General features: G+C 49.2%; 1 protein-coding gene across 2 annotated transcripts in view; it reads left to right on the top strand.

Annotated features, from left to right (window-relative positions):
* Positions 1–25,266, top strand: part of FAM117B (family with sequence similarity 117 member B) — a 136,704-nt gene that overhangs the window by 31,311 nt on the left and 80,127 nt on the right. For both annotated transcript variants that reach the window (XM_063954622.1, XM_063954623.1), the window contains exons 3-4: positions 5,293–5,385; positions 11,857–11,964. In XM_063954622.1, the coding sequence (XP_063810692.1) occupies positions 5,293–5,385; positions 11,857–11,964 (201 nt within the window). The remainder of the gene's footprint in view (positions 1–5,292; positions 5,386–11,856; positions 11,965–25,266) is intronic.

Here is a 25,266-nt window from a genome sequence, read left to right on the forward strand (position 1 = left end):
GCGCCAGGTCAAGAGACCCTCAGGCAATAGCTGTGGACGTTCTGGTAACACCATGGGTGTACCAGTCGGTGTATGTGTTCCCTCCTCTGCTTCTCATACCAAAGGTACTGAGAATTATAAGACGTAGAGGAGTAAGAACTATACTCGTGGCTCCGGATGGGCCAAGAAGGACTTGGTACCCGGAACTTCAAGAGATGCTCACAGAGGACTCAGGGCCTCTGCCGATAAGAAGGGACTTTCTTCAGCAAGTACCATGTCTGTTCCAAGACTTACCGCGGCTGCGTTTGACGGCATGGCGGTTGAACGCCGGATCCTAAGGGAAAAAGGCATTCCGGAAGAGGTCATTCCTACCCTGGTCAAAGCCAGAAAGGAGGTGACCGCACAACATTATCACCACATGTGGCGAAAATATGTTGCGTGGTGTGAGGCCAGGAAGGCCCCACGAAGAAATTTCAACTCGGTCGATTCCTGTATTTCCTGCAAACAGGAGTGTCTATGGGCCTCAAATTGGGGTCCATTAAGGTTCAAATTTCGGCCCTGTCGATTTTCTTCCAGAAAGAATTGGCTTCAGTTCCTGAAGTCCAGAAATTTGACAAGGGAGTACTGCATATACAACCCCCTTTTGTGCCTCCAGTGGCACTGTGGGATCTCAACGTAGTCCTGGGATTCCTCAAATCACGTTGGTTTAAACCGCTCAAATCTGTGGATTTGAAATATCTCACATGGAAAGTGACCATGATGTTGGCCCTGGCCTCGGCCAGGCGAGTGTCAGAATTGGCGGCTTTGTCTCACAAAAGCCCATATCTGATTGTCCATTCGGACAGGGCAGAGCTGCGGACTCGTCCCCAGTTTCTCCCTAAGGTGGTGTCAGCGTTTCATCTGAACCAGCTTATTGTGGTACCTGCGGCTACTAGAGACTTGGAGGACTCCAAGTTGCTAGATGTTGTCAGGGCCCTGAAAATATAGATTTCCAGGACGGCTGGAGTCAGGAAAACTGACTTGCTGTTATCCTGTATGCACCCAAAAAACTGGGTGCTCTTGCTTCTAAGCAGACGATTGCTAGTTGAATGTGTAGTACAATTCAGCTTGCACATTCTGTGGCAGGACTGCCACAGCCAAAATATATATAAATGCCCATTCCACAAGGAAGGTGGGCTCATCTTGGGCGACTGCCCGAGGGGTCTCGGCTTTACAACTTTGCCGAGCTGCTACTTGGTCAGGGGCACACCCTGGCTGAGGAGGACCTGGAGTTCTCTCACTCGGTGCTGCAGAGTCATCCGCACTCTCCCGCCCGTTTGGGAGCTTTGGTATAATCCCCATGGTCCTGACGGAGTCCCCAGCATCCACTTAGGACGTCAGAGAAAATAAGATTTTACTTACCGATAAATCTATTTCTCGTAGTCCGTAGTGGATGCTGGGCGCCCATCCCAAGTGCGGATTGTCTGCAATACTTGTACATAGTTATTGTTACAAAAAAATCGGGTTGTTATTGTTGTGAGCCGTCTGTTCAGAGGCTCCTACGTTTGTCATACTGTTAACTGGGATTAGATCACAAGTTATACGGTGTGATTGGTGTGGCTGGTATGAGTCTTACCCGGGATTCAATATCCTTCCTTATTGTGTACGCTCGTCCGGGCACAGTATCCTAACTGAGGCTTGGAGGAGGGTCATGGCGGGAGGAGCCAGTACACACCACCTGATCCTAAAGCTTTAGTTTTGTGCCCTGTCTCCTGCGGAGCCGCTGGTCCTCCATGGTCCTGACGGAGTCCCCAGCATCCACTACGGACTACGAGAAATAGATTTATCGGTAAGTAAAATCTTATTTTTCGCTTGGGCTGTCTTAACCCGACGACCTCTGGGGCGGCAACAGTGACAGGTGAACATGAAATCCTACGGGGCAGAGGGTTCAGGGGAAGGAACTTTCTGCAGGATTTCTTGAGCCATTGGAGGTAAGTCTACTTTGCTTTATCCTACTACTACTGCCCCAGCTCCAAGACAGACCTTTACCGGTCTTTCCTTTAGATTTTTCCATGCCCTTTCAAGCTTTCCACTCCACACGGGCGATATCTCCGTCGCCACGGGATGTCAGGGTGAAAGGCTGAAGCAGAGTTTCAGCATCCTCGCTCCAGTCTGATTTTAGGTCGTCCTATACACCCACTACAGGTCAGACCTTCCTACCACCTGGAGGGTCCTAGGATGGGCGCATGTCGGTGAGAGAAGGCTTGGGCGGTTACAGACTAGATTTTGGAGTACAACCGTCTCAGGAGTCCCTCGGCAGGGGTCGACTGATTTACGAGGACGAGAGAGTCATACTGCAGGCGGCGCTCCATATGCTCCTAACCGCAAAGGGTGTTGATCACTGTTTTTCACATATCATCTGAATCGGGACAGTTCTCAGGCCTTTGTTTTCTCTTCACGTTCCGAAGCCAGTGGGCTTGCCCAGGCCTATTCGGGCCTTAGAATCCTTTCAGTCTGTGATTGCTAGTTTGACCAAGAAAGGTAGTTTTACGTGTCCTTTTGTCTTCAGGGATGCCGATTTACTGATTTCCGCTGGGTTTCCTCATCGGGCTCAGATTCGCATTACAGGATTCTCATTTTCACTGTCAGTCCTTTCCTTTCGGTCTCTCTTCCGCTCCCACAGGGTTCAGGAAGATCACAGAATAACTCTTTTTCAAGGACAGGAGGTGACGTTGGTTCCCTAATGGGACAATCTACTGCGACTATCCCACTCTGTACATTAGGTGGCTTCTGACTATCCTGAGGATCCAGGAGCTTCTGGTTAGACACAGATCCAATTTATGCTCCTCGTAGACGTTTTCTCAACTCGGTCCGTCAGAGGATTTTTCCTTCCTCGGCACCAGGTACTCTATTTCTTCAGTCAAGTTGCGACGCAATGATTGGTCGCCTACATTCCCCTCTGAGCGGGGGACAACAATCTTCTTTCCAGATCAAGCCACCTGGTCAGACTCCCGGGTGAGGGAACATTCCCCAGAGTTTGTCAGCTGGTCCGATGTTGGATCGACCTCAGGACGTTCTGACTGACTCTTTAACCCTTTACTACTCTTGGACGTGAGCAGTAGCCGAGGATGCCCTCAGGGCTCCTGGGAGTTTCTGGTTATTCTATCCTGCCTCCTTTTCTATTTCTACCTCACTTTCGGTAACACAGGAGGGGAATATGCGTGCTACTCCTCTCGGTGGCTCTGGCTGGGCCACCCATGACTTGAAGATACGGCTACAACTGTTGTCAGTAGAGGAGCCTTGGCTTCTACCTCGACTAGACTGTCTACTTCAACAGGGTCCTTTGCTTTGTTCAATCTTACACTGGTTTCATTTAACCGTGTGACTGTTCACAAGACCTCAGAAGGGAGGAGTTCCCTAGTTTGGTTAGGCCTACTGGGCCCCGATTTCAGAAGTCTGTTACCTCTTCTCGCTTTTGCCACTTTTGGAAAACGGTATGGGACATAATACGGATAAAAGGGGTTTTCCCTTTCTTTCAGTTACCACTCAACCGTCATCTTGGGTTCCTCTGGGAGGTTTTGCCCCGCTGCGCTTCAAACCATATTGACCTGAATTTTAGGTTTCTGTCTTTTTCGGTTTTTCTTCCAAAAGAGATTAGCCTGGCGGCCGTAAGTGCGACCTCTTTTTCAGGGAGTACTCTATTGGCAACTCCCCCGACTGTGCTTCGACCTCGGCGGTCGTTTCTTCCAGAGGGGATGTCCATTTTTCATATAAATCTGACACTGGTTTTTCAGTCCTCTCTGAATGTTGTCAGGGCTCGCCAACTCTCTCTACAGAGGTCTCAGGCTATTCGATGAAGTGTTTTTCTTCTTTGTTCTGTACGATGCTCCCGTACTAAATAGCCGGGGTCCCAGCATACGCTGGGCAGTTGGATACATCTGACCATCAGACAGTTTTCTTGGTGGTTACTAGGGAACCTCCGGTTTCCATTTCAGCGCACTTTACGTGCATTGTAAGACCTTCGTGGGCAGCTGCCTGCGGGGTCTCCATGAATATTTTGTCGGGTGGCTACTTGGTCAAACCGACATTCGTTTTGTCAAATTCTACAAGTTTGACACTTTTACGGCCTCGGCATCACTGTTTGGCCGAGCAGTTTTTACAGGACTCTCAGCGCTTCCCACCCGTTTTTGGGAGCTCTGGGACGTCCCCATTGTAACTACACTCCAGTGGCCCCTAGTGGATGAAGGAGAAATCAGGATTTTGGTACTTACCGATAAATCCCTTTCTCCGATTCCACAGGGGCCACTGGACGCCCGCCCAGCGCTGTTCCTCCTGGTTTTTGGCTTAACGGTTTGCAGATCACTATATGACTGCTTGTTGAGTTCAGGCTAGCCTGGTTTTTTGTCAGGTTCTGTTCCAGGTTCAGTTTGTGTGCGCCTGGTTTACAGGGAGTCGCTAACCTCCTCTACCTTACGGTTTGGTTACTACAGCTCTCCTCGGGCACAGTTTTACGTAGACTGGCTTGGAGGGGAGATAGTAGGGGAGGAGCTAGCCACAGTGTGAAAATTTTTAAAGTGCCAGCTCCCAACTACTACCTACTATTCCCCATTGTAACTACACTCCAGTGGCCCCTGTGGAATCGGAGAAAGGGATTTATCGGTAAGTACCAAAATCCTGATTTTCGCACCTGATACTAGCAGTACGTCACGGGACGGGATGTAGGGGGAGGGGCTAAAAGGCGCCAGTGCAGCAGTGATGTATGATGACACGTCTGTAGCTGCGTAGAGTGAAATTGCGCAAGGTAAGCTTTGCAGAATGGCGTTGTACTCGCGCTGCAGCAACCACTGAATGTCTTTAGGTTAAATCCATCTGTACAGTTCCTTAATGCAGGTGTTACCTGGTTTATTACATGAAACATTACATTACACAGTAAATGCGCAGATGGTCGTCTGCAGCCGGTAAGTAGTGCTGCGGGGTATATATCGGGATATGACTGAATGCTGATATCAGCTGTAAGTCCTTTCTGTCTCCTATGGATAATGGAGGGTTCCTGAGATCCGGGACCTCCTCTGTATATATGTAGCCACAGAGTGCTAGTGTTGCAGACACTTCTAGCTTCCTCTACTACAGGATGGCCAGACGTGGCGTGCATGAGATAGGACGTCCTAGCAGAAGCTGTGGGAAATATTCCTTTGTTGCCGTTCTCTAGAGAGGTTCAGCAGACAAGCCCTGAGTGTGATGGGAATGACACAAGACTCTGCTAAATCATGTCCCGGGCACGCACTAATGAAGCGCTGCATAATTATAATATACATGTGCTTTCCTCTGATGCAGACGGAGAATGCCTGGGCTGAGGAGTACGCCGAGAAGAAGAAAAGCTCCCACAAGCGCTCTGCGTCCTGGGGCAGTAACGAGCAGCTGAAAGAGGTGAGACAGCTGCCGTCGTGTCTCAGTTCTTGTGTGGTCACTCGCCCCCTCTCATGCATTATGGAGTGTCTGGCTACGTGTTGGGTCATTCTACGGGGGGGGGGGTAAAATCTGAACAAAGTTTATAAGAGAAATGTCTTTTTTAAATGCTGAGTTATTGTGAAGTCATTATAACTTGCTCGTTAGAGGTTACAATCCGCCGGTGGGGTTTATCACACGAGTGGTAGAACACTTTAGAAATAGCAGAAATATATATATATATATATATATATATATATATATATATATATATATATATATATATATATATATATATATATATATATAAATAAAAAGAGGGAGAACAATCTTGCTTTGGAGATTGTTTATTTATTTATATTTCTCTAACGTCCTAGTGGATGCTGGGGACTCCGTCAGGACCATGGGGAATAGCGGCTCCGCAGGAGACAGGGCACAAAAGCAAGCTTTTAGGATCACATGGTGTGTACTGGCTCCTCCCCCTATGACCCTCCTCCAAGCCTCAGTTAGGTTTTTGTGCCCGTCCGAGCAGGGTGCAATCTAGGTGGCTCTCCTAAAGAGCTGCTTAGAAAAAGTTTTTAGGTTTTTTATTTTCAGTGAGTCCTGCTGGCAACAGGCTCACTGCATCGAGGGACTTAGGGGAGAGATTTTCAACTCACCTGCGTGCAGGATGGATTGGAGTCTTAGGCTACTGGACATAGCTTCAGAGGGAGTCGGAACACAGGTCACCCTGGGGTTCGTCCCGGAGCCGCGCCGCCGATCCCCCTTACAGATGCTGAAGATCGGAGGTCCGGAAACAGGCGGCAGAAGACTCTTCAGTCTTCATGAAGGTAGCGCACAGCACGGCAGCTGTGCGCCATTGTTGCTACACACTTCACACTGACCAGTCACGGAGGGTGCAGGGCGCTGCTGGGGGCGCCCTGGGCAGCAATATTTAATACCTTTGATGGCAAAGAATACATCACATATAGCCATTAAGGCTATATGTATGTATTTAACCCAGGCCAGATATCTCAAAACCCGGGAGAAAAACCCGCCGAAAAAGGGGCGGAGCTTATTCTCCTCAGCACTCAGCGCCATTTTCCTGCTCAGCTCCGCTGTGAGGAAGGCTCCCAGGACTCTCCCCTGCACTGCACTACAGAAACAGGGTAACAAAGAGAAGGGGGGCATATTTTGGCGATATTTATATATTAAAAGCGCATATAACAGAAACAACACCTTTTAGGGTTGTTTATATACATTTTATAGCGCTTTTGGTGTGTGCTGGCAAACTCTCCCTCTGTCTCCCCAAAGGGCTAAGGGGGTCCTGTCTTCGATAAGAGCATTCCCTGTGTGTCTGCTGTGTGTCGGTACGTGTGTGTCGACATGTATGAGGACGATGTTGGTGTGGAGGCAGAGCAATTGCCGGTAATGGTGATGTCACCCCCTAGGGAGTCGACACCGGAATGGATGGCTTTAGTTATGGAATTACGTGATAATGTTAGTACATTACAAAAGTCAGTGGACGAAATGAGACGGCCGGAAAACCAGTTAGTACCGGCTCAGGCGTCTCAGACACCGTCAGGGGCTGTAAAACGTCCCTTACCTCAGTCAGTCGACACAGGTACCGACACAGATGAATCTAGTGTCGACGGTGAAGAAACAAACGTATTTTCCAATAGGGCCACACGTTATATGATCACGGCAATGAAGGAGGCTTTGCAGATCTCTGATACTGCAGGTACCTCAAAAAGGGGTATTATGTGGGGGGTAAAAAAAAACTACCTGTAGCTTTTCCAGAATCAGAGGAATTGAATGACGTGTGTGATGAAGCGTGGGTTTACCCAGATAGAAAACTGCTAATTTCTAAGAAGTTATTGGCATTATACCCTTTCCCACCAGAGGTTAGGGCGCGCTGGGAAACACCCCCTAGGGTGGATAAAGCGCTCACACGTTTATCAAAACAAGTGGCGTTGCCGTCTCCTGATACGGCCGCCCTCAAGGATCCAGCAGATAGGAGGCTGGAAACTACCCTGAAGAGTATATACACACATACTGGTGTTATACTGCGACCAGCAATAGCCTCAGCCTGGATGTGCAGTGCTGGGGTAGTGTGGTTGGATTCCCTGACTGAAAATATTGTTACCCTGGATAGGGACAGTATTTTATTGACTCTAGAGCAATTAAAGGATGCGTTTCTTTATATGCGAGATGCTCAGAGGGATATTTGCACTCTGGCATCGAGAGTAAGTGCGATGTCCATATCTGCCAGAAGAAGTTTATGGACGCGACAGTGGTCAGGTGATGCGGATTCCAAAAGGCATATGGAAGTATTGCCATATAAAGGAGAGGAATTATTTGGGGTCGGTCTATCGGATCTGGTGGCCACGGCAACTGCCGGCAAATCCACCTTTTTACCTCAGACCCTCTCCCAACAGAAAAAGACACCGTCTTTTCAGCCGCAGTCCTTTCGCTCCTATAAAAACAAGCGGGCAAAAGGACAGTCTTATCTGCCCCGAGGCAGAGGAAAGGGTAAGAGAGGGCAGCAAGCAGCCCCTGCCCAGGACCAGAAACCCGCCCCGGGTTCTACAAAGCCATCAGCATGACGCTGGGGCTTTACAAGCGGACTCAGGAGCGGTCGGGGGTCGACTAAAGATTTTCAGCAATCAGTGGGCTCGCTCACAGGTGGACCCGTGGATCCTGCAGATAGTATCTCAGGGTTACATGTTGGAATTCGAAAGGTCTCCCCCTCGCCGGTTCCTAAAGTCTGCTTTACCAACATCTCCCTCAGAAAGGGCGACGGTATTGGAAGCCATTCACAAGCTGTATTCTCAGCAGGTGATAGTCAAGGTACCCCTCCTACAACAGGGAAAGGGGTATTATTCCACACTATTTGTGGTACCGAAGCCGGACGGTTCGGTAAGACCTATTCTAAATCTGAAATCCTTGAACCTGTACATACAGAAATTCAAGTTCAAGATGGAGTCACTCAGAGCAGTGATAGCGAATCTGGAAGAAGGGGACTTCATGGTGTCCCTGGACATAAAAGATGCTTATCTGCATGTCCCAATTTATCCCTCACACCAAGGGTATCTCAGGTTCGTGATACAAGACTGTCATTATCAGTTTCAAACGCTGCCGTTTGGTTTGTCCACGGCACCTCGGGTCTTTACCAAGGTAATGACCGAAATGATGGTTCTTCTACGAAGAAAAGGCGTATTAATTATCCCTTACTTGGACGATCTCCTGATAAGGGCAAAGTCCAGAGAACAGCTGGAAGTCGGTGTAGCACTAACCCAAGTAGTGCTTCAACAACACGGGTGGATTCTGAATCTTCCAAAATCTCAATTGACCCCGACAACACGTCTGCTGTTCCTGGGAATGATTCTGGACACGGTTCAGAAAAAAGTGTTTCTCCCGGAGGAGAAAGCAAGGGAGTTATCCGAACTTGTCAGGAACCTCCTAAAACCAGGAAATGTGTCAGTACATCAATGCACAAGAGTCCTGGGAAAGATGGTGGCTTCTTACGAAGCAATTCCATTCGGCAGATTCCATGCACGAACATTTCAGTGGGATCTGCTGGACAAATGGTCCGGATCGCATCTGCACATGCATCAGCGGATAACACTGTCACCAAGAACAAGGTTGTCTCTCCTGTGGTGGTTGCAGAGTGCCCATCTGTTAGAGGGCCGCAGGTTCGGCATACAGGACTGGGTCCTGGTGACTACGGATGCCAGCCTACGGGGCTGGGGAGCAGTCACACAGGGAAGAAACTTCCAGGGTGTATGGTCAAACCTGGAGACGTCTCTTCACATAAATATACTGGAGCTAAGAGCGATCTACAATGCTCTAAGCTTGGCGAAACCGCTGCTTCAGGGTCAGCCGGTGTTGATCCAGTCGGACAACATCACGGCAGTCGCCCACGTAAACAGACAAGGCGGCACGAGAAGCAGAAGAGCAATGACAGAAGCTGCAAGGATTCTTCGCTGGGCGGAAAATCATGTCATAGCACTGTCAGCAGTGTTCATCCCGGGAGTGGACAACTGGGAAGCAGACTTCCTCAGCAGACACGATCTTCATCCGGGAGAGTGGGGACTTCATCCGGAAGTTTTCCACATGATTGTGAACCGTTGGGAAAAACCAAAGGTGGATATGATGGCGTCTCGCCTCAACAAAAAACTGGACAGATATTGCGCCAGGTCAAGAGACCCTCAGGCAATAGCTGTGGACGCTCTGGTAACACCGTGGGTGTACCAGTCAGTGTATGTGTTTCCTCCTCTGCCTCTCATACCAAAGGTACTGAGAATTATTCGGAAAAGGGGAGTAAGAACAATACTAGTGGCTCCGGATTGGCCAAGAAGAACTTGGTATCCGGAACTTCAAGAGATGCTCACGGAGGATCCGTGGCCTCTACCTCAAAGAAGAAATCTGCTTCAGCAGGGACCTTGTATGTTCCAAGACTTACCGCGACTGCGTTTGACGGCATGGCGGTTGAACGCCGGATTCTAAAAGAAAAGGGCATTCCAGAGGAAGTTATTCCTACCTTGATTAAAGCTAGGAAGGAGGTGACTGCACAACATTATCACCGCATTTGGAGAAAATATGTTGCGTGGTGTGAAGCCAAGAAGGCCCCAACGGAAGAATTTCAATTGGGTCGATTCCTACATTTCCTGCAGGCAGGATTGTCTATGGGCCTCAAATTGGGGTCTATTAAAGTTCAAATTTCGGCCTTATCAATCTTCTTCCAGAAAGAATTGGCTTCAGTGCCTGAAGTACAGACTTTTGTCAAGGGTGTACTACATATACAGCCCCCGATTGTGCCCCCAGTGGCACCGTGGGATCTAAACGTAGTTTTGGATTTTCTCAAATCTCATTGGTTTGAGCCTCTCAAATCTGTAGATTTGAAGTATCTTACATGGAAAGTAACCATGCTACTGGCCCTGGCTTCAGCCAGGAGAGTTTCAGAGTTGGCGGCTTTATCGTACAAAAGCCCATATCTGATTTTCCATTCGGACAGGGCAGAACTGCGGACACGTCCTCATTTTCTCCCTAAGGTGGTTTCGGCGTTTCACTTGAACCAGCCTATTGTGGTGCCTGCGGCTACTAGCGACTTGGAGGACTCCAAGTTACTGGACGTTGTCAGAGCATTGAAAATATATATTTCAAGGACAGCTGGAGTCAGAAAATCTGACTCGTTGTTTATATTGTATGCACCCAACAAGATGGGTGCTCCTGCGTCTAAGCAGACGATTGCTCGTTGGATCTGTAGCACAATCCAACTTGCACATTCTGTGGCAGGCCTGCCACAGCCTAAAACTGTAAAGGCCCACTCCACAAGGAAGGTGGGCTCATCTTGGGCGGCTGCCCGAGGGGTCTCGGCATTGCAACTCTGCCGAGCAGCTACGTGGTCAGGGGAGAACACGTTTGTAAAATTTTACAAATTTGATACTCTGGCTAAAGAGGACCTGGAGTTCTCTCATTCGGTGCTGCAGAGTCATCCGCACTCTCCCGCCCGTTTGGGAGCTTTGGTATAATCCCCATGGTCCTGACGGAGTCCCCAGCATCCACTAGGACGTTAGAGAAAATAAGAATTTACTTACCGATAATTCTATTTCTCATAGTCCGTAGTGGATGCTGGGCGCCCATCCCAAGTGCGGATTGTCTGCAATACTTGTACATAGTTATTGTTACAAAAATCGGGTTATTATTGTTGTGAGCCATTTTTTTTTTAGAGGCTACTTCTGTGTTATCATACTGTTAACTGGGTTCAGATCACAAGTTGTACGGTGTGATTGGTGTGGCTGGTATGAGTCTTACCCGGGATTCAAGATCCTTCCTTATTGTGTACGCTCGTCCGGGCACAGTACCTAACTGAGGCTTGGAGGAGGGTCATAGGGGGAGGAGCCAGTACACACCATGTGATCCTAAAAGCTTGCTTTTGTGCCCTGTCTCCTGCGGAGCCGCTATTCCCCATGGTCCTGACGGAGTCCCCAGCATCCACTACGGACTATGAGAAATAGAATTATCGGTAAGTAAATTCTTAATAAATATATATATATATATATATATATATATATATACACACACACTATATCTCCAGGCAATAGGACAGTAAGTCCTGCCAGCCATTGCCTTGGTAATAACACAGGCTTAGATACTGGTGTCAGTACTTCTGGTTCTGCGCTCTGTCCTGATGGTGCGTTACTGGGGGGGGGGGGGGGGGGATCTGTAAGCTGCTGGCGGACTTGATTGGGTCACTATTGGGCAAGTCGCTGTATCCCAGATGTCTGCAGCTGGGGGGCAATGAGGCGGAGCAGCCACAGTTCCTAGTATTGCTCGGTGCCGGCTACTCTTTATTCTCCAGGGTCCACAGTCTCCACAGGGAATGTTCTATAAATATAACATCTTTGTGTTCTCTTGAAATGCAGATCCAGTTCCCGTTAAGAGCTAACGTCTCTCATGCTCTCTGTGTAGATCGCAAAGTTACGTCAGCAGCTCCAGAGAAGTAAGCACAGCAGCAGACACCACCGAGATAAGGAAAGGCAGTCTCCCTTCCATGGCAACCACACCGCTATAAACCAGGTACCAATCTGCAAGAGGCGATGCCATGGCAACCAGCTCGGGGCTTCTGTGTTGCAGCATTCTATGTGCGAGTACTGGGAAATGGCTGCAGAATCCCTGTACCTAATATATTACTGATTATACCTCAGCCTCCCCCTCTCCTGGTGGAGATATTTATTTGCCGTTAGCGTTGCGATGTATATCCTAACTTAATGAGAGGCCAGTATGTCCATGTGCCGTGTCTTGCTTTTCCAATGTTAGTGTGTAAAATAGCTTGATGTATGTATCCGTATGTGTGTAGCTGGGAGTCCTCCTAGGGTGTGGCTGTGACCAGGCCTTACAGGCAGGTATAACACCTGTCCTAATCCGCTCTACATTCTGTAGGGGAGGCGGCTGCTGTCAGCTGGAGCTTGGCTCTCGCTGTACGTCTTGTGTCGGTGGGTGGGGCTGTCGGTGCTGGACTTGCTGACCAAGCTATTATATACACGTGTGTATAATATATACACAGTCTCTCTGGTAGTAAATGCTAATGAAGCTTCCCAGCATAGTGTGATGTATGAAAATGCTGCCTGTCATTTTGGAGGAGACCTCAATGTCTTGGAAAGAGAGGTGATTGCTAGAGGTGTGTCTGACGGGAATTTGTGCTGGACATTCTGATGGATTGTGCCGCAGTATGCATGGAGGGTGGTTCCTTAGAAGACAAGGCCGGTGCTTATTGCTTCTTACTGATATCCTCCTCACCTCGCAGCATGTTATTCCAAGGAGACCGTCCTCCCATCCTCAGACACCATGCACAGGCATACATATGCAGGATGTTCATAAATTGTCCTGTAATTACCACTAGACGGGAATGCTGCATGTATCCCGATGTGTTCCTGTTATTCTGATGGGTGATGTATGGGCCGGTGTGACGTCTCCTCGGAGTGTTCCCTCATCTGTGCAGTGTGGGCTCACTCACTAAAGGGACAACAGGTGACCACTGTAGTGAGCTTGGAATTAACCAGCAAGTGTACCATACCAAATACAATGTAAGATAGTTACTGCATTGTGCACAAACCCTTCCTGATCTACAGCAGCCTGCGCTCTTCTTCCCATAAGGTGTAATTATGTGATTTACACAGATCTATATAGGTCACCCGTAGTCCTCATTGTCTAAAGAGTCACGTAGGGCACAGCATTGATGTGATAGATACATCTCACCCGCCCGGGTGATGTAATGCACTGTAGGGTAACCTCACTGTAATGATGGGACAGGCGCCCTAATTCTGTCCTGCCCGGGTGGTGTAACGCACTGTAGGGTAACCTCCCTGTAATGACTGGACAGACGCCCTATTTCTGACCTGCCCGGGTGATGTAATGCACTGTAGGGTAACCTCCCTGTAATGATTGGACAGGCGCCCTAATTCTGATCTGCCCGGGTGGTGTAACGCACTGTAGGGTAACCTCCCTGTAATGATGGGATAGACACCCTAATTCTGACCTGCCCGGGTGGTGTAATGCACTGTAGGGTAACCTCCCTTTCTCTGACGTCCTAGTGGATGCTGGGAACTCCGTAAGGACCATGGGGGATAGACGGGCTCCGCAGGAGACTGGGCACTCTAAAAGAAAGATTAGGTACTATCTGGTGTGCACTGGCTCCTCCCTCTATGCCCCTCCTCCAGACCTCAGTTAGATTTCTGTGCCCGGCCGAGCTGGATGCACACTAGGGGCTAGAAAGAAAGTATATTTTAGGTTTTTTATTTTACAGTGAGACCTGCTGGCAACAGGTTCACTGCAACAAGGGACTAAGGTTAGAAGAAGCGAACCTACCTGCTTGCAGCTAGCTTGGGCTTCTTAGGCTACTGGACACCATTAGCTCCAGAGGGATCGACCGCAGGACCCGTCCTTGGTGTTCGTTCCCGGAGCCGCGCCGCCGTCCCCCTTACAGAGCCAGAAGCATGAAGATGGTCCGGAAAATCGGCGGCAGAAGACTTCAGTCTTCACCAAGGTAGCGCACAGCACTGCAGCTGTGCGCCATAGCTCCTCATGTACACCTCACACTCCGGTCACTGATGGGTGCAGGGCGCTGGGGGGGGGCGCCCTGAGGGCAATATAAACACCTTGGCTGGCAAAATAATCACAATATATAGCCCCAGAGGCTATATAGGTGATAAATACCCCTGCCAGAATCCATAAAAAAGCGGGAGAAAAGTCAGCGAAAAAGGGGCGGAGCTATCTCCCTCAGCACACTGGCGCCATTTTCTCTTCACAGTGCAGCTGGAAGACAGCTCCCCAGGCTCTTCCCTGTAGTTTTCAGGCTCAAAGGGTTAAAAAGAGAGGGGGGCACTAAATTTAGGCGCAATATTGTATATACAAGCAGCTATTGGGGAAAATTCACTCAGTTATAGTGTTAATCCCCACATTATATAGCGCTCTGGTGTGTGCTGGCATACTCTCTCTCTGTCTCCCCAAAGGGCTTTGTGGGGTCCTGTCCTCAGTCAGAGCATTCCCTGTGTGTGTGCGGTGTGTCGGTACGGCTGTGTCGACATGTTTTGATGAGGAGGCTTATGTGGTGATGGAGCAGATGCTGATAAATGTGATGTCGCCCCCTCTGGGGCCGACACCAGAGTGGATGGATAGGTGGAAGGTATTAACCGACAGTGTCAACTCCTTACATAAAAGGCTGGATGACGTAACCGCTATGGGACAGCCGGCTTTTCAGCCCGCGCCTGCCCAGGCGTCTCAAAGGCCATCAGGGGCTCAAAAACGCGACACGGAGTCTGACTCCAGTGTCGACGAGGTTGAGACATATACACAATCCACTAGGAACATCCGTGACTTGATCCCGGCAATAAAAAATGTGTTACACATTTCTGACATTAACCCAAGTACCACTAAAAAAGGGTTTTATGTTTGGGGAGAAAAAGCAGCCAGTGTTTTGTTCCCCCATCAGATGAGTGAATGAAGTGTGTGAAAAAGCGTGGGTTCCCCCGATAAGAAACTGGTAATTTCTAAAAAGTTACTGATGGCGTACCCTTTCCCGCCAGAGGATAAGTTACGCTGGGAGATATCACCTAGGGTGGATAAGGCGCTCACACGTTTGTCAAAAAAGGTGGCACTGCCGTCTTAGGATACGGCCACTTTGAAGGTACCTGCTGATAAAAAGCAGGAGGCTATCCTGAAGTCTGTATTTACACACTCAGGTACTAGATTGAGACCTGCAGATAGTGCTGCTGCAGCGTGGTCTGTGACCCTGTCAAACAGGGATACTAGTTTGCTAACATAAGAGTATATTAAAGACGTCGTCTTATATATGAAGGATGCACAGAGGGATATTTTACCGGCTGGCATCCAGAATTAATGTAATGTCCATTCTGTCAGGAGGGTATTAGAGACCCTGGACAGGTGATGCTGACTTTAAAAGGCACATAGATCTGCCTTATAAGGGTGAGGAATTGTTTGGGGATGGTCTCTGGGACCTCGTATCCACAGCAACAGCTGGGAAGAAATTTTTTTACCTCAGGTTTCCTCACAGCCTAAGAAAGCACTGTATTATCAGGTACAGTCCTTTCGGCTTCAGAAAAGCAAGCGGGTCAAAGGCGCTTCCTTTCTGCACAGAGACAAGGGAAGAGGGAAAAAGCTGCTCCAGTCAGCCAGTTCCCAGAATCAAAATTCTTCCCCCGCTTCCTCTGAGCCCACCGCATGACGCGGGGGCTCCACAGGCGTAGCCAAGTACGGTGGGGGGCCGCCTCAAAAATTTCAGCGGTCAGTGGGCTTGCTCACAGGATCCCTGGATCCTTCAAGTAGTATCTCAGGGGTACAAGCTGGAATTCGAGATGTCTCCCCCCCGCCGTTTTCCTCAAATCTGCCTTGCCGACAACTCCCTCGGGCAGGGAGGCTGTGCTAGAGGCAATTCACAAGCTGTATTCCCAGCAGGTGATAGTCAAGGTGCCCCTACTTCAACAAGGAGGGGGTTACTATTCCACACTGTTTGTGGTACCGAAACCGGACGGTTCGGTGAGACCCATTTTAAATTTGAAATCCTTGAACACATACATAAAAAAATTCAAGTTCAAGATGGAATCGCTCAGGGCGGTTATTGCAAGCCTGGACAAGGGGGATTACATGGTATCCCTAGACATCAAGGATGCCTACCTGCATGTCCCCATTTACCATCCTCACCAGGAGTACCTCAGGTTTGTGGTACAGGATTGCCATTACCAATTCCAGACACTGCCGTTTGGACTATCCACGGCACCGAGGGTGTTTACCAAGGTAATGGCAGAAATGATGATACTCCTTCGAAAAAAGGGAGTTTTAATTATCCCGTACTTGGACGTTCTCCTTATAAGGGCGAGGTCCAAGGAGCAGTTGTTGATCGGAGTAGCACTATCTCGGGAAGTGCTACAACAGCACGGATGGATTCTAAACATTCCACAGCTGGTTCCTTCCACACGCCTACTGTTCCTGGGGATGGTTCTGGACACAGAACAGAAAAAAGTGTTTCTCCCGCAGGAGAAAGCCAAGGAGCTGTCATCTCTAGTCAGAGACCTCCTGAAACCAATACAGGTATCGGTGCATCTCTGCACACGAATCCTCGGAAAAATGGTAGCTCTATACGAAGCAATTCCATTCGGCAGGTTCCATGCAAGAACCTTTCAGTGGGACCTCTTGGACAAGTGGTCGGGATCGCATCTTCAGATGCATTGGCTGATAACCCTGTCTCCAAGGACCAGGGTGTCTCTGCTGTGGTGGCTGCAGAGTGCTCTTCTTCTAGAGGGCCGCAGATTCGGCATACAGGACTGGGTCCTGGTGACCACGGATGCCAGCCTTCGAGGCTGGGGGGCAGTCACACAGGGAAGAAATTTCCAAGGACTTTGGTCAAGTCAGGAGTCGTCCCTACACATAAATATTCTGGAACTGAGGGCCATTTACAATGCCCTAAGTCAGGCAAGGCCCCTGCTTCAAAACCAGCCAGTACTGATCCAATCAGACAACATCACGGCAGTCGCCCATGTAAACCGACAGGGCGGCACAAGAAGCAGGATGGCGATGGCAGAAGCCACAAGGATTCTCAGATGGGCGGAAAATCACATCTTAGCACTGTCAGCAGTGTTCATTCCGGGAGTGGACAACTGGGAAGCAGACTTCCTCAGCAGACGCGACCTACACCCGGGAGAGTGGGGACTTCATCCAGAAGTCTTCTAACTGTTGGTAAACCGTTGGGAAAGGCCACAGGTGGACATGATGGCGTCCCGCCTCAACAAAAAGCTAAAGAGATATTGCGCCAGGTCAAGGGACCCTCAAGCGATAGCTGTGGACGCTCTAGTGACACCTTGGGTGTACCAGTCGGTTTATGTGTTCCCTCCTCTGCCTCTCATACCAAAGGTACTGAGAATAATAAGAAGGCGAGGAGTAAGAACGATACTCGTGGTTCCGGATTGGCCAAGAAGAGCTTGGTACCCAGAACTTCAAGAAATGATATCAGAGGACCCATGGCCTCAACCGCTCAGACAGGATCTGCTACAGCAGGGGCTCTGTCTGTTCCAAGTCTTACCGCGGCTGCGTTGACGGCATGGCGGTTGAATTCCGGATCCTAAAGGAAAAGGGCATTCCGGAGGAAGTCATTCCTACGCTGATAAAAGCTAGGAAAGAAGTAACCGCAAACCATTATCACCGTATTTGGCGAAAATATGTTGCGTGATGTGAGGCCAGGAAGGCCCCTACTGAGGAATTTCAGCTGGGTCGTTTTCTGCACTTCCTACAGTCGGGAGTGACTATGGGCCTAAAATTGGGTTCCATTAAGGTCCAGATTTCGGCTCTGTCGATTTTCTTCCAGAAAGAACTGGCTTCACTGCCTGAAGTTCAGACATTTGTAAAGGGAGTGCTACATGTTCAGCCCCCTTTTTGTGCCTCCTATGGCACCTTGGGATTTCAACGTGGTGTTGAGTTTCCTGAAATCACATTGGTTTGAGCCACTTAAAACTGTGGATTTGAAATATCTCACGTGGAAAAGTGGTCATGTTATTGGCCTTGGCTTCGGCCAGGCGTGTGTCAGAATTGGCGGCTTTGTCATGTAAAAGCCCTTATCTGATTTTCCATATGGATAGGGCAGAATTGAGGACTCGTCCCCAGTTTCTCCTTAAGGTGGTATCAGCTTTTCACTTGAACCAGCCTATTGTAGTGCCTGCGGCTACTAGGGACTTGGAAGATTCCAAGTTACTGGACGTAGTCAGGGCCTTGAAAATTTATGTTTCCAGGACGGCTGGAGTCAGGAAAACTGACTCGCTATTTATCCTGCATGCACCCAACAAACTGGGTGCTCCTGCTTCTAAGCAGACTATTGCTCGCTGGATTTGTAGCACAATTCAGCTGGCGCATTCTGCGGCTGGATTGCCGCATCCTAAGTCAGGTTAAGCCCATTCCACAAGGAAAGTGGGATCATCTTGGGCGGCTGCCCGAGGGGTCTCGGCTTTACAAATTTGCCGAGCTGCAACTTGGTCAGGGGCAAACACGTTTGCTAAATTTTACAAATTTGATACCCTGGCTGAGGAGGACCTTGAGTTTTCTCATTCGGTGCTGCAGAGTCATCCGCACTCTCCCGCCCGTTTGGGAGCTTTGGTATAATCCCCATGGTCCTTACGGAGTTCCCAGCATCCACTAGGACGTCAGAGAAAATAAGATTTTACTCACCGGTAAATCTATTTCTCGTAGTCCGTAGTGGATGCTGGGCGCCCATCCCAAGTGCGGATTGTCTGCAATACTTGTATATAGTTATTGCCTAACTAAAGGGTTATTGTTGAGCCATCTGTTGAGAGGCTCCGTTATATTTCATACTGTTAACTGGGTATAGTATCACGAGTTATACGGTGTGATTGGTGTGGCTGGTATGAGTCTTACCCGGGATTCAAAATCCTTCCTTATCGTGTCAGCTCTTCCTGGCACAGTGTCCTAACTGAGGTCTGGAGGAGGGGCATAGAGGGAGGAGCCAGTGCACACCAGATAGTACCTAATCTTTCTTTTAGAGTGCCCAGTCTCCTGCGGAGCCCGTCTATCCCCCATGGTCCTTACGGAGTTCCCAGCATCCACTACGGACTACGAGAAATAGATTTACCGGTGAGTAAAATCTTATTTTTATGATGGGACAGACGCCATAATTCTGTCCTGCCCGGGTGGTGTAATGCACTGTAGGGTAACCTCCCAGTAAAGGTGGAAAAGACGCCATAATTCTGTCCTGCCCGGGTGGTGTAATGCACTGTAGGGTAACCTCCCTGTAATGATGGGACAGACGCCCTAATTCTGTCCTGCTTGTGTGGTGTAACGCACTGTAGGGTAACCTCACTGTAATGATGGGACAGACGCCCTAATTCTCACCTGCCCGGGTGGTGTAACGCACTGTAGGGAAACCTCCCTGTAATGATAGGACAGACGCCCTAATTCTGATCTGCCCGGGTGATGTAACGCACTGTAGGGTAACCTCCCTTTTATGATGGGACAGGCGCCCTAATTCTGTCCTGCCCGGGTGGTGTAACGCACTGTAGGGTAACCTCCCTGTAATGATTGGACAGGGGCCCTAATTCTGACCTGCCCGGGTGGTGTAACGCACTGTAGGGTAACCTCCCTGTAATGATGGGACAGACGCCATAATTCTGTCCTGCCCGGGTGGTGTAACGCACTGTAGGGTAACCTCCCTGTAATGACTGGACAGACGCCCTAATTCTGATCTGCCTGGGTGGTGTAACGCACTGTAGGGTAACCTCCCTGTAATGATGGGATAGACACCCTAATTCTGACCTGCCCGGGTGGTGTAATGCACTGTAGGGTAACCTCCCAGTAAAGATGGAAAAGACGTCGTAATTCTTACCTGCCCGGGTGGTGTAACGCACTGTAGGGTAACCTCCCTGTAATGACTGGACAGACGCCCTAATTCTGATCTGCCCGGATGATGTAACGCACTGTAGGGTAACCTCCCTTTTATGATGGGACAGACACCCTAATTCTGTCCTGCCCGGGTGGTGTAATGCACTGTAGGGTAACCTCCCAGTAAAGGTGGAAAAGACGCCCTAATTCTGACCTGCCAGGGTGGTGTAACGCACTGTAGGGTAACCTCCCTGTAATGACTGGACAGACGCCCAAATTCTGACCTGCCCTGGTGGTGTAATGCACTATAGGGTAACCTCTCTGTAATGATGGGACAGATGCCCTATTTCTGACCTGCCCGGGTGGTGTAACGCACTGTAGGGTAACCTCCCTGTAATGACTGGACAGACGCCCAAATTCTGACCTGCCCTGGTGGTGTAATGCACTATAGGGTAACCTCTCTGTAATGATGGGACAGACGCCCTATTTCTGACCTGCCCGGGTGGTGTAATGCACTATAGGGTAACCTCTCTCTAATGATGGGACAGACGCCATAATTCTGACCTGCCCGGGTGGTGTAATGCACTGTAGGGTAACCTCCCAGTAAAGATGGAAAAGACGCCGTAATTCTGACCTGCCCGGGTGGTGTAACGCACTGTAGGGTAACCTCCCTGTAATGATGGGACAGACGCCCTAATTCTGATCTGCCCGGGTGATGTAACGCACTGTAGGGTAACCTTCCTTTTATGATGGGATAGACACCCTAATTCTGACCTGCCCGGGTGGTGTAATGCACTGTAGGGTAACCTCCCTGTAATGATGGGATAGACACCCTAATTCTGACCTGCCCGGGTGGTGTAACGCACTGTAGGGTAACCTCCCTGTAATGATGGGATAGACACCCTAATTCTGACCTGCCCTGGTGGTGTAACGCACTGTAGGGTAACCTCCCTGTAATGACTGGACAGACGCCCTAATTCTGATCTGCCCGGGTGATGTAACGCACTGTAGGGTAACCTCCCTTTTATGATGGGATAGACACCCTAATTCTGACCTGCCCGGGTGGTGTAATGCACTGTAGGGTAACCTCCCAGTAAAGATGGAAAAGACGCCCTAATTCTGACCTGCCCGGGTGGTGTAACGCACTGTAGGGTAACCTCCCTGTAATGACTGGACAGACGCCCTAATTCTGACCTGCCCTGGTGGTGTAATGCACTGTAGGGTAACCTCTCTGTAATGATGGGACAGACGCCCTAATTCTGACCTGCCTGGGTGGTGTAACGCACTGTAGGGTAACCTCCCTGTACACATAGTCTGTGCATAGAGACTGCAAGTGGCTGATCATATATGTTATGTGTGACATTTTGTGGGGTCATTCATCACACACTGCGGAGCAAGAATGGCGGTGTTACGTACCTGTGGCACATTCCACGCTAGCTGCGGCGGGCCTGTGGCACATTCTACGCAAGCTGCGGCGGGCCTGTGGCACATCACACGCTAGTTGCGGCGGCCTGTGGCACATCACACGCTAGCTGCGGCGGCCTGTGGCACATCACACGCTAGCTGCGGCTCTTCTCCTCTCACCGTACATTATAACCAGTAGCTTAGCAGTGAGCACACGGCGGCCTCACTTACTCTCTGCCTGTCTTCTGTACGGTTTGGAAGCTTTAAGTAAAATAATACAGCCCCTTATTACGTGTGAGCAGAACGTGACATTGGAACACGTCCTGGTGAACCCCTGTCTGCTCTTGGTGGTAAATGGGTGCCCATGCACTAATGAGTGTAAGTCCCTGCGGTGTTTCTCCTCTGAGCCGGCGTTATACATGGCGTGGTCACATGGTGCAGTATACACTTAGATTGTTGCTTAGTAAACACCAGGCCGAGCTGCGATGGAGCTGATGAGCGCCGTCAGCTGACACTTCTGTTCTGTAGAGACTGGCGGTGTGATTGGCTAGGGGAAGCAGCGGCAGATCACGGAATATACAGATAACTCTTCTCCAGCACATTTACTATGCAGATGGTGTGTGGCGTGTCTCAGGCCTGCCCCAAGAGAAGCTGTCCTCTCTTCTTTGTGTGCTGCCCCCCTGCTGGGAGCCACAGATTTACCGCGCACATAAGCCCCAAATGCAGGTTACCAGCTGCTGCTCACATAAAGCCCAATCTGCAGCTACTGCAGACCCCTTCCTCTCATTCATACATACCGTTATTTCTCCAAATACTTTCACTTCATCCTCTCAATCTAAAATTACACATTAATGCTTACACTTAGAGAGTTACTATAATAACACACACACACACACACACACACACACACACACGCACACACGCACACACACTCTCACTGTGAGCCATCATGTGTATATGTAGATAGAGAGCTGTCCGGTTCCTCCATATCAGTACAGCGTATTACATTACCATTACCAGTCTGTCCGGTTCCTCCATATCAGTACAGCGTATCACATTACCAGTCTGTCCGGTTCCTCCATATCAGTACAGCGTATCACATTACCAATCTGTCCGGTTCCTCCATGTCAGTACAGCGTATCACATTACCAATCTTCCCGGTTCCTCCATATCAGTACAACGTATCACATTACCAGTCTGTCCGGTTCCTCCATATCAGTACAGCGTATCACATTACCAGTCTGTCCGGTTCCTCCATATCAGTACAGCGTATCACATTACCATTACCAGTCTGTCCGGTTCCTCCATATCAGTACAGCGTATCACATTACCAGACGTTACCATTACCAGTCTGTCCGGTTCCTCCATATCAGTACAGCGTATCGCATTACCAATCTTCCCGGTTCCTCCATATCAGTACAGCGTATCACATTACCAGACGTTACCATTACCAGTCTGTCCGGTTCCTCCATATCAGTACAGCGTATTGCATTACCAGTCTGCCCGGTTCCTCTATATCAGTATAGCGTATCACATTACCAGTCTGCCCGGTTCCTCCATATCAGTATAGCGTATCACATTACCAGTCTGTCCGGTTCCTCCATTTCAGTACAGCGTATCACATTACCAGTCTGTCCGGTTCCTCCATATCAGTACAGCGTATCACATTACCAGTCTGTCTGATTCCTCTATATCAGTACAGCGTATCACATTACCATTACCAGTCTGTCCGGTTCCTCCATATCAGTATAGCGTATCACATTACCAGTCTGTCCGGTTCCTCTATATCAGTACAGCGTATCACATTGCCAGACGTTACCATTACCAGTCTGTCCGGTTCCTCCATATCAGTACAGCATATCACATTACCAGTCTTTCCGGTTCCTCCATATCAGTACAGCGTATCACATTACCAGTCTGCCCGGTTCTTCCATATCAATACAGCGTATCACATTACCAGTCTATCCGGATCCTCCATATCAGTACAGCGTATCACATTACCAGTCTATCCGGTTCCTCCATATCAGTACAGCGTATCACATTACCAGTCTGCCCGGTTCCTCCATATCAGTACAGCGTATCACGTTACCAGTCTATCCGGTTCCTCCATATCAGTACAGCGTATCACATTACCAGTCTATCCGGTTCCTCCATATCAGTACAGCGTATCACATTACCAGTCTATCCGGTTCCTCCATATCAGTACAGCGTATCACGTTACCAGTCTGTCCGGTTCCTCCATATCCGTGCAGCATATCACATTACCAGTCTATCCGGTTCCTCCATATCGGTACAGTGTATCACATTACCAGTCTGTCCGGTTCCTCCATATCAGTACAGCGTATCACATTACCAGTCTGCCCGGTTCCTCCATATCAGTACAGCGTATCACATTACCAGTCTGTCCGGTTCCTCCATATCAGTACAGCGTATCACATTACCATTACCAGTCTGTCCGATTCCACCATATCAGTACAGCATATCGCATTACCAGTCTGCCTGGTTCCTCCATATCAGTACAGCGTATTACATTGCCAGACGTTACCATTACCAGTCTATCCGGTTCCTCCATATCAGTACAGCGTATCACATTACCAATCTGTCCGGTTCCTCCATATCAGTACAGCGTATCACATTGCCGGACGTTACCATTACCAGTCTGTCCGGTTCCTCCATATCAGTACAGCGTATCTCATTACCGGTCTATCCGGTTCCTCCATATCAGTACAGCGTATCACATTACCAGTCTGCCCGGTTCCTCCATATCAATACAGCGTATCACATTACCAGTCTGCCCGGTTCCTCTATCAGTACAGCGTATCACATTACCATTACCAGTCTGTCCGGTTCCTCCATATCAGTACAGCGTATCACATTACCAGTCTGTCCGGTTCCTCCAGATCAGTACAGCGTATCACATTACCAGTCTATCCGGTTCGTCCATATCAGTACAGCGTATCACATTACCAGTCTATCCGGTTCCTCCATATCAGTACAGCGTATCACATTACCAGTCTATCCGGTTCCTCCATATCAGAACAGCGTATCACATTACCAGTCTGTCCAGTTCCTCCATATCAGTACAGCATATCACATTACCAGTCTATCCGGTTCCTCCATATCAGTACAGCGTATCACGTTACCAGTCTGTCCGATTCCTCCATATCAGTACAGCGTATCACATTACCAGTCTATCCGGTTCCTCCATATCAGTACAGCGTATCACATTACCAGTCTATCCGGTTCCTCCATATCAGTACAGCGTATCACGTTACCAGTCTGTCCGATTCCTCCATATCAGTACAGCGTATCACATTACCAGTCTATCCGGTTCCTCCATATCAGTACAGCGTATCACATTACCAGTCTATCCGGTTCCTCCATATCAGTACAGCGTATCACATTACCAGTCTGTCCGGTTCCTCCATATCAGGACAGCATATCACATTACCACTCTGTCCGGTTCCTCCATATCAGTACAGCGTATTACATTACCAGTCTGTCCAGTTCCTCCATATCAGTACAGCGTATCACATTACCAGTCTGACCGGTTCCTCCATATCAGTACAGCGTATCACATTACCAGTCTGTCCGGTTCCTCCATATCAGTACAGCGTATCACATTGCCAGACGTTACCATTACCAGTCTGTCCGGTTCCTCCATATCAGTACAGCGTATCACATTACCAGTCTGTCCGGTTCCTCCATATCAGTACAGCGTATTACATTACCAGTCTGTCCAGTTCCTCCATATCAGTACAGCGTATCACATTACCAGTCTGCCCGGTTCCTCCATATCAATACAGCGTATCACATTACCAGTCTGCCCGGTTCCTCTATATCAGTACAGCGTATCACATTACCATTACCAGTCTGTCCGGTTCCTCCATATCAGTACAGTGTATCACATCACCAGTCTGTCCGGTTCCTCCATATCAGTACAGCATATCACATTACCAGTCTGTCCGGTTCCTCTATATCAGTACAGCGTATCACATTACCAGTCTTCCCGGTTCCTCCATATCAGTGCAGCGTATCACATTACCAGTCTTCCCGATTCCTCCATATCCGTACAGCGTA

This window comes from Pseudophryne corroboree, unplaced genomic scaffold, assembly GCF_028390025.1.
Source record: "Pseudophryne corroboree isolate aPseCor3 unplaced genomic scaffold, aPseCor3.hap2 scaffold_703, whole genome shotgun sequence".
In the NCBI taxonomy this organism is placed as follows: domain Eukaryota; kingdom Metazoa; phylum Chordata; class Amphibia; order Anura; family Myobatrachidae; genus Pseudophryne; species Pseudophryne corroboree.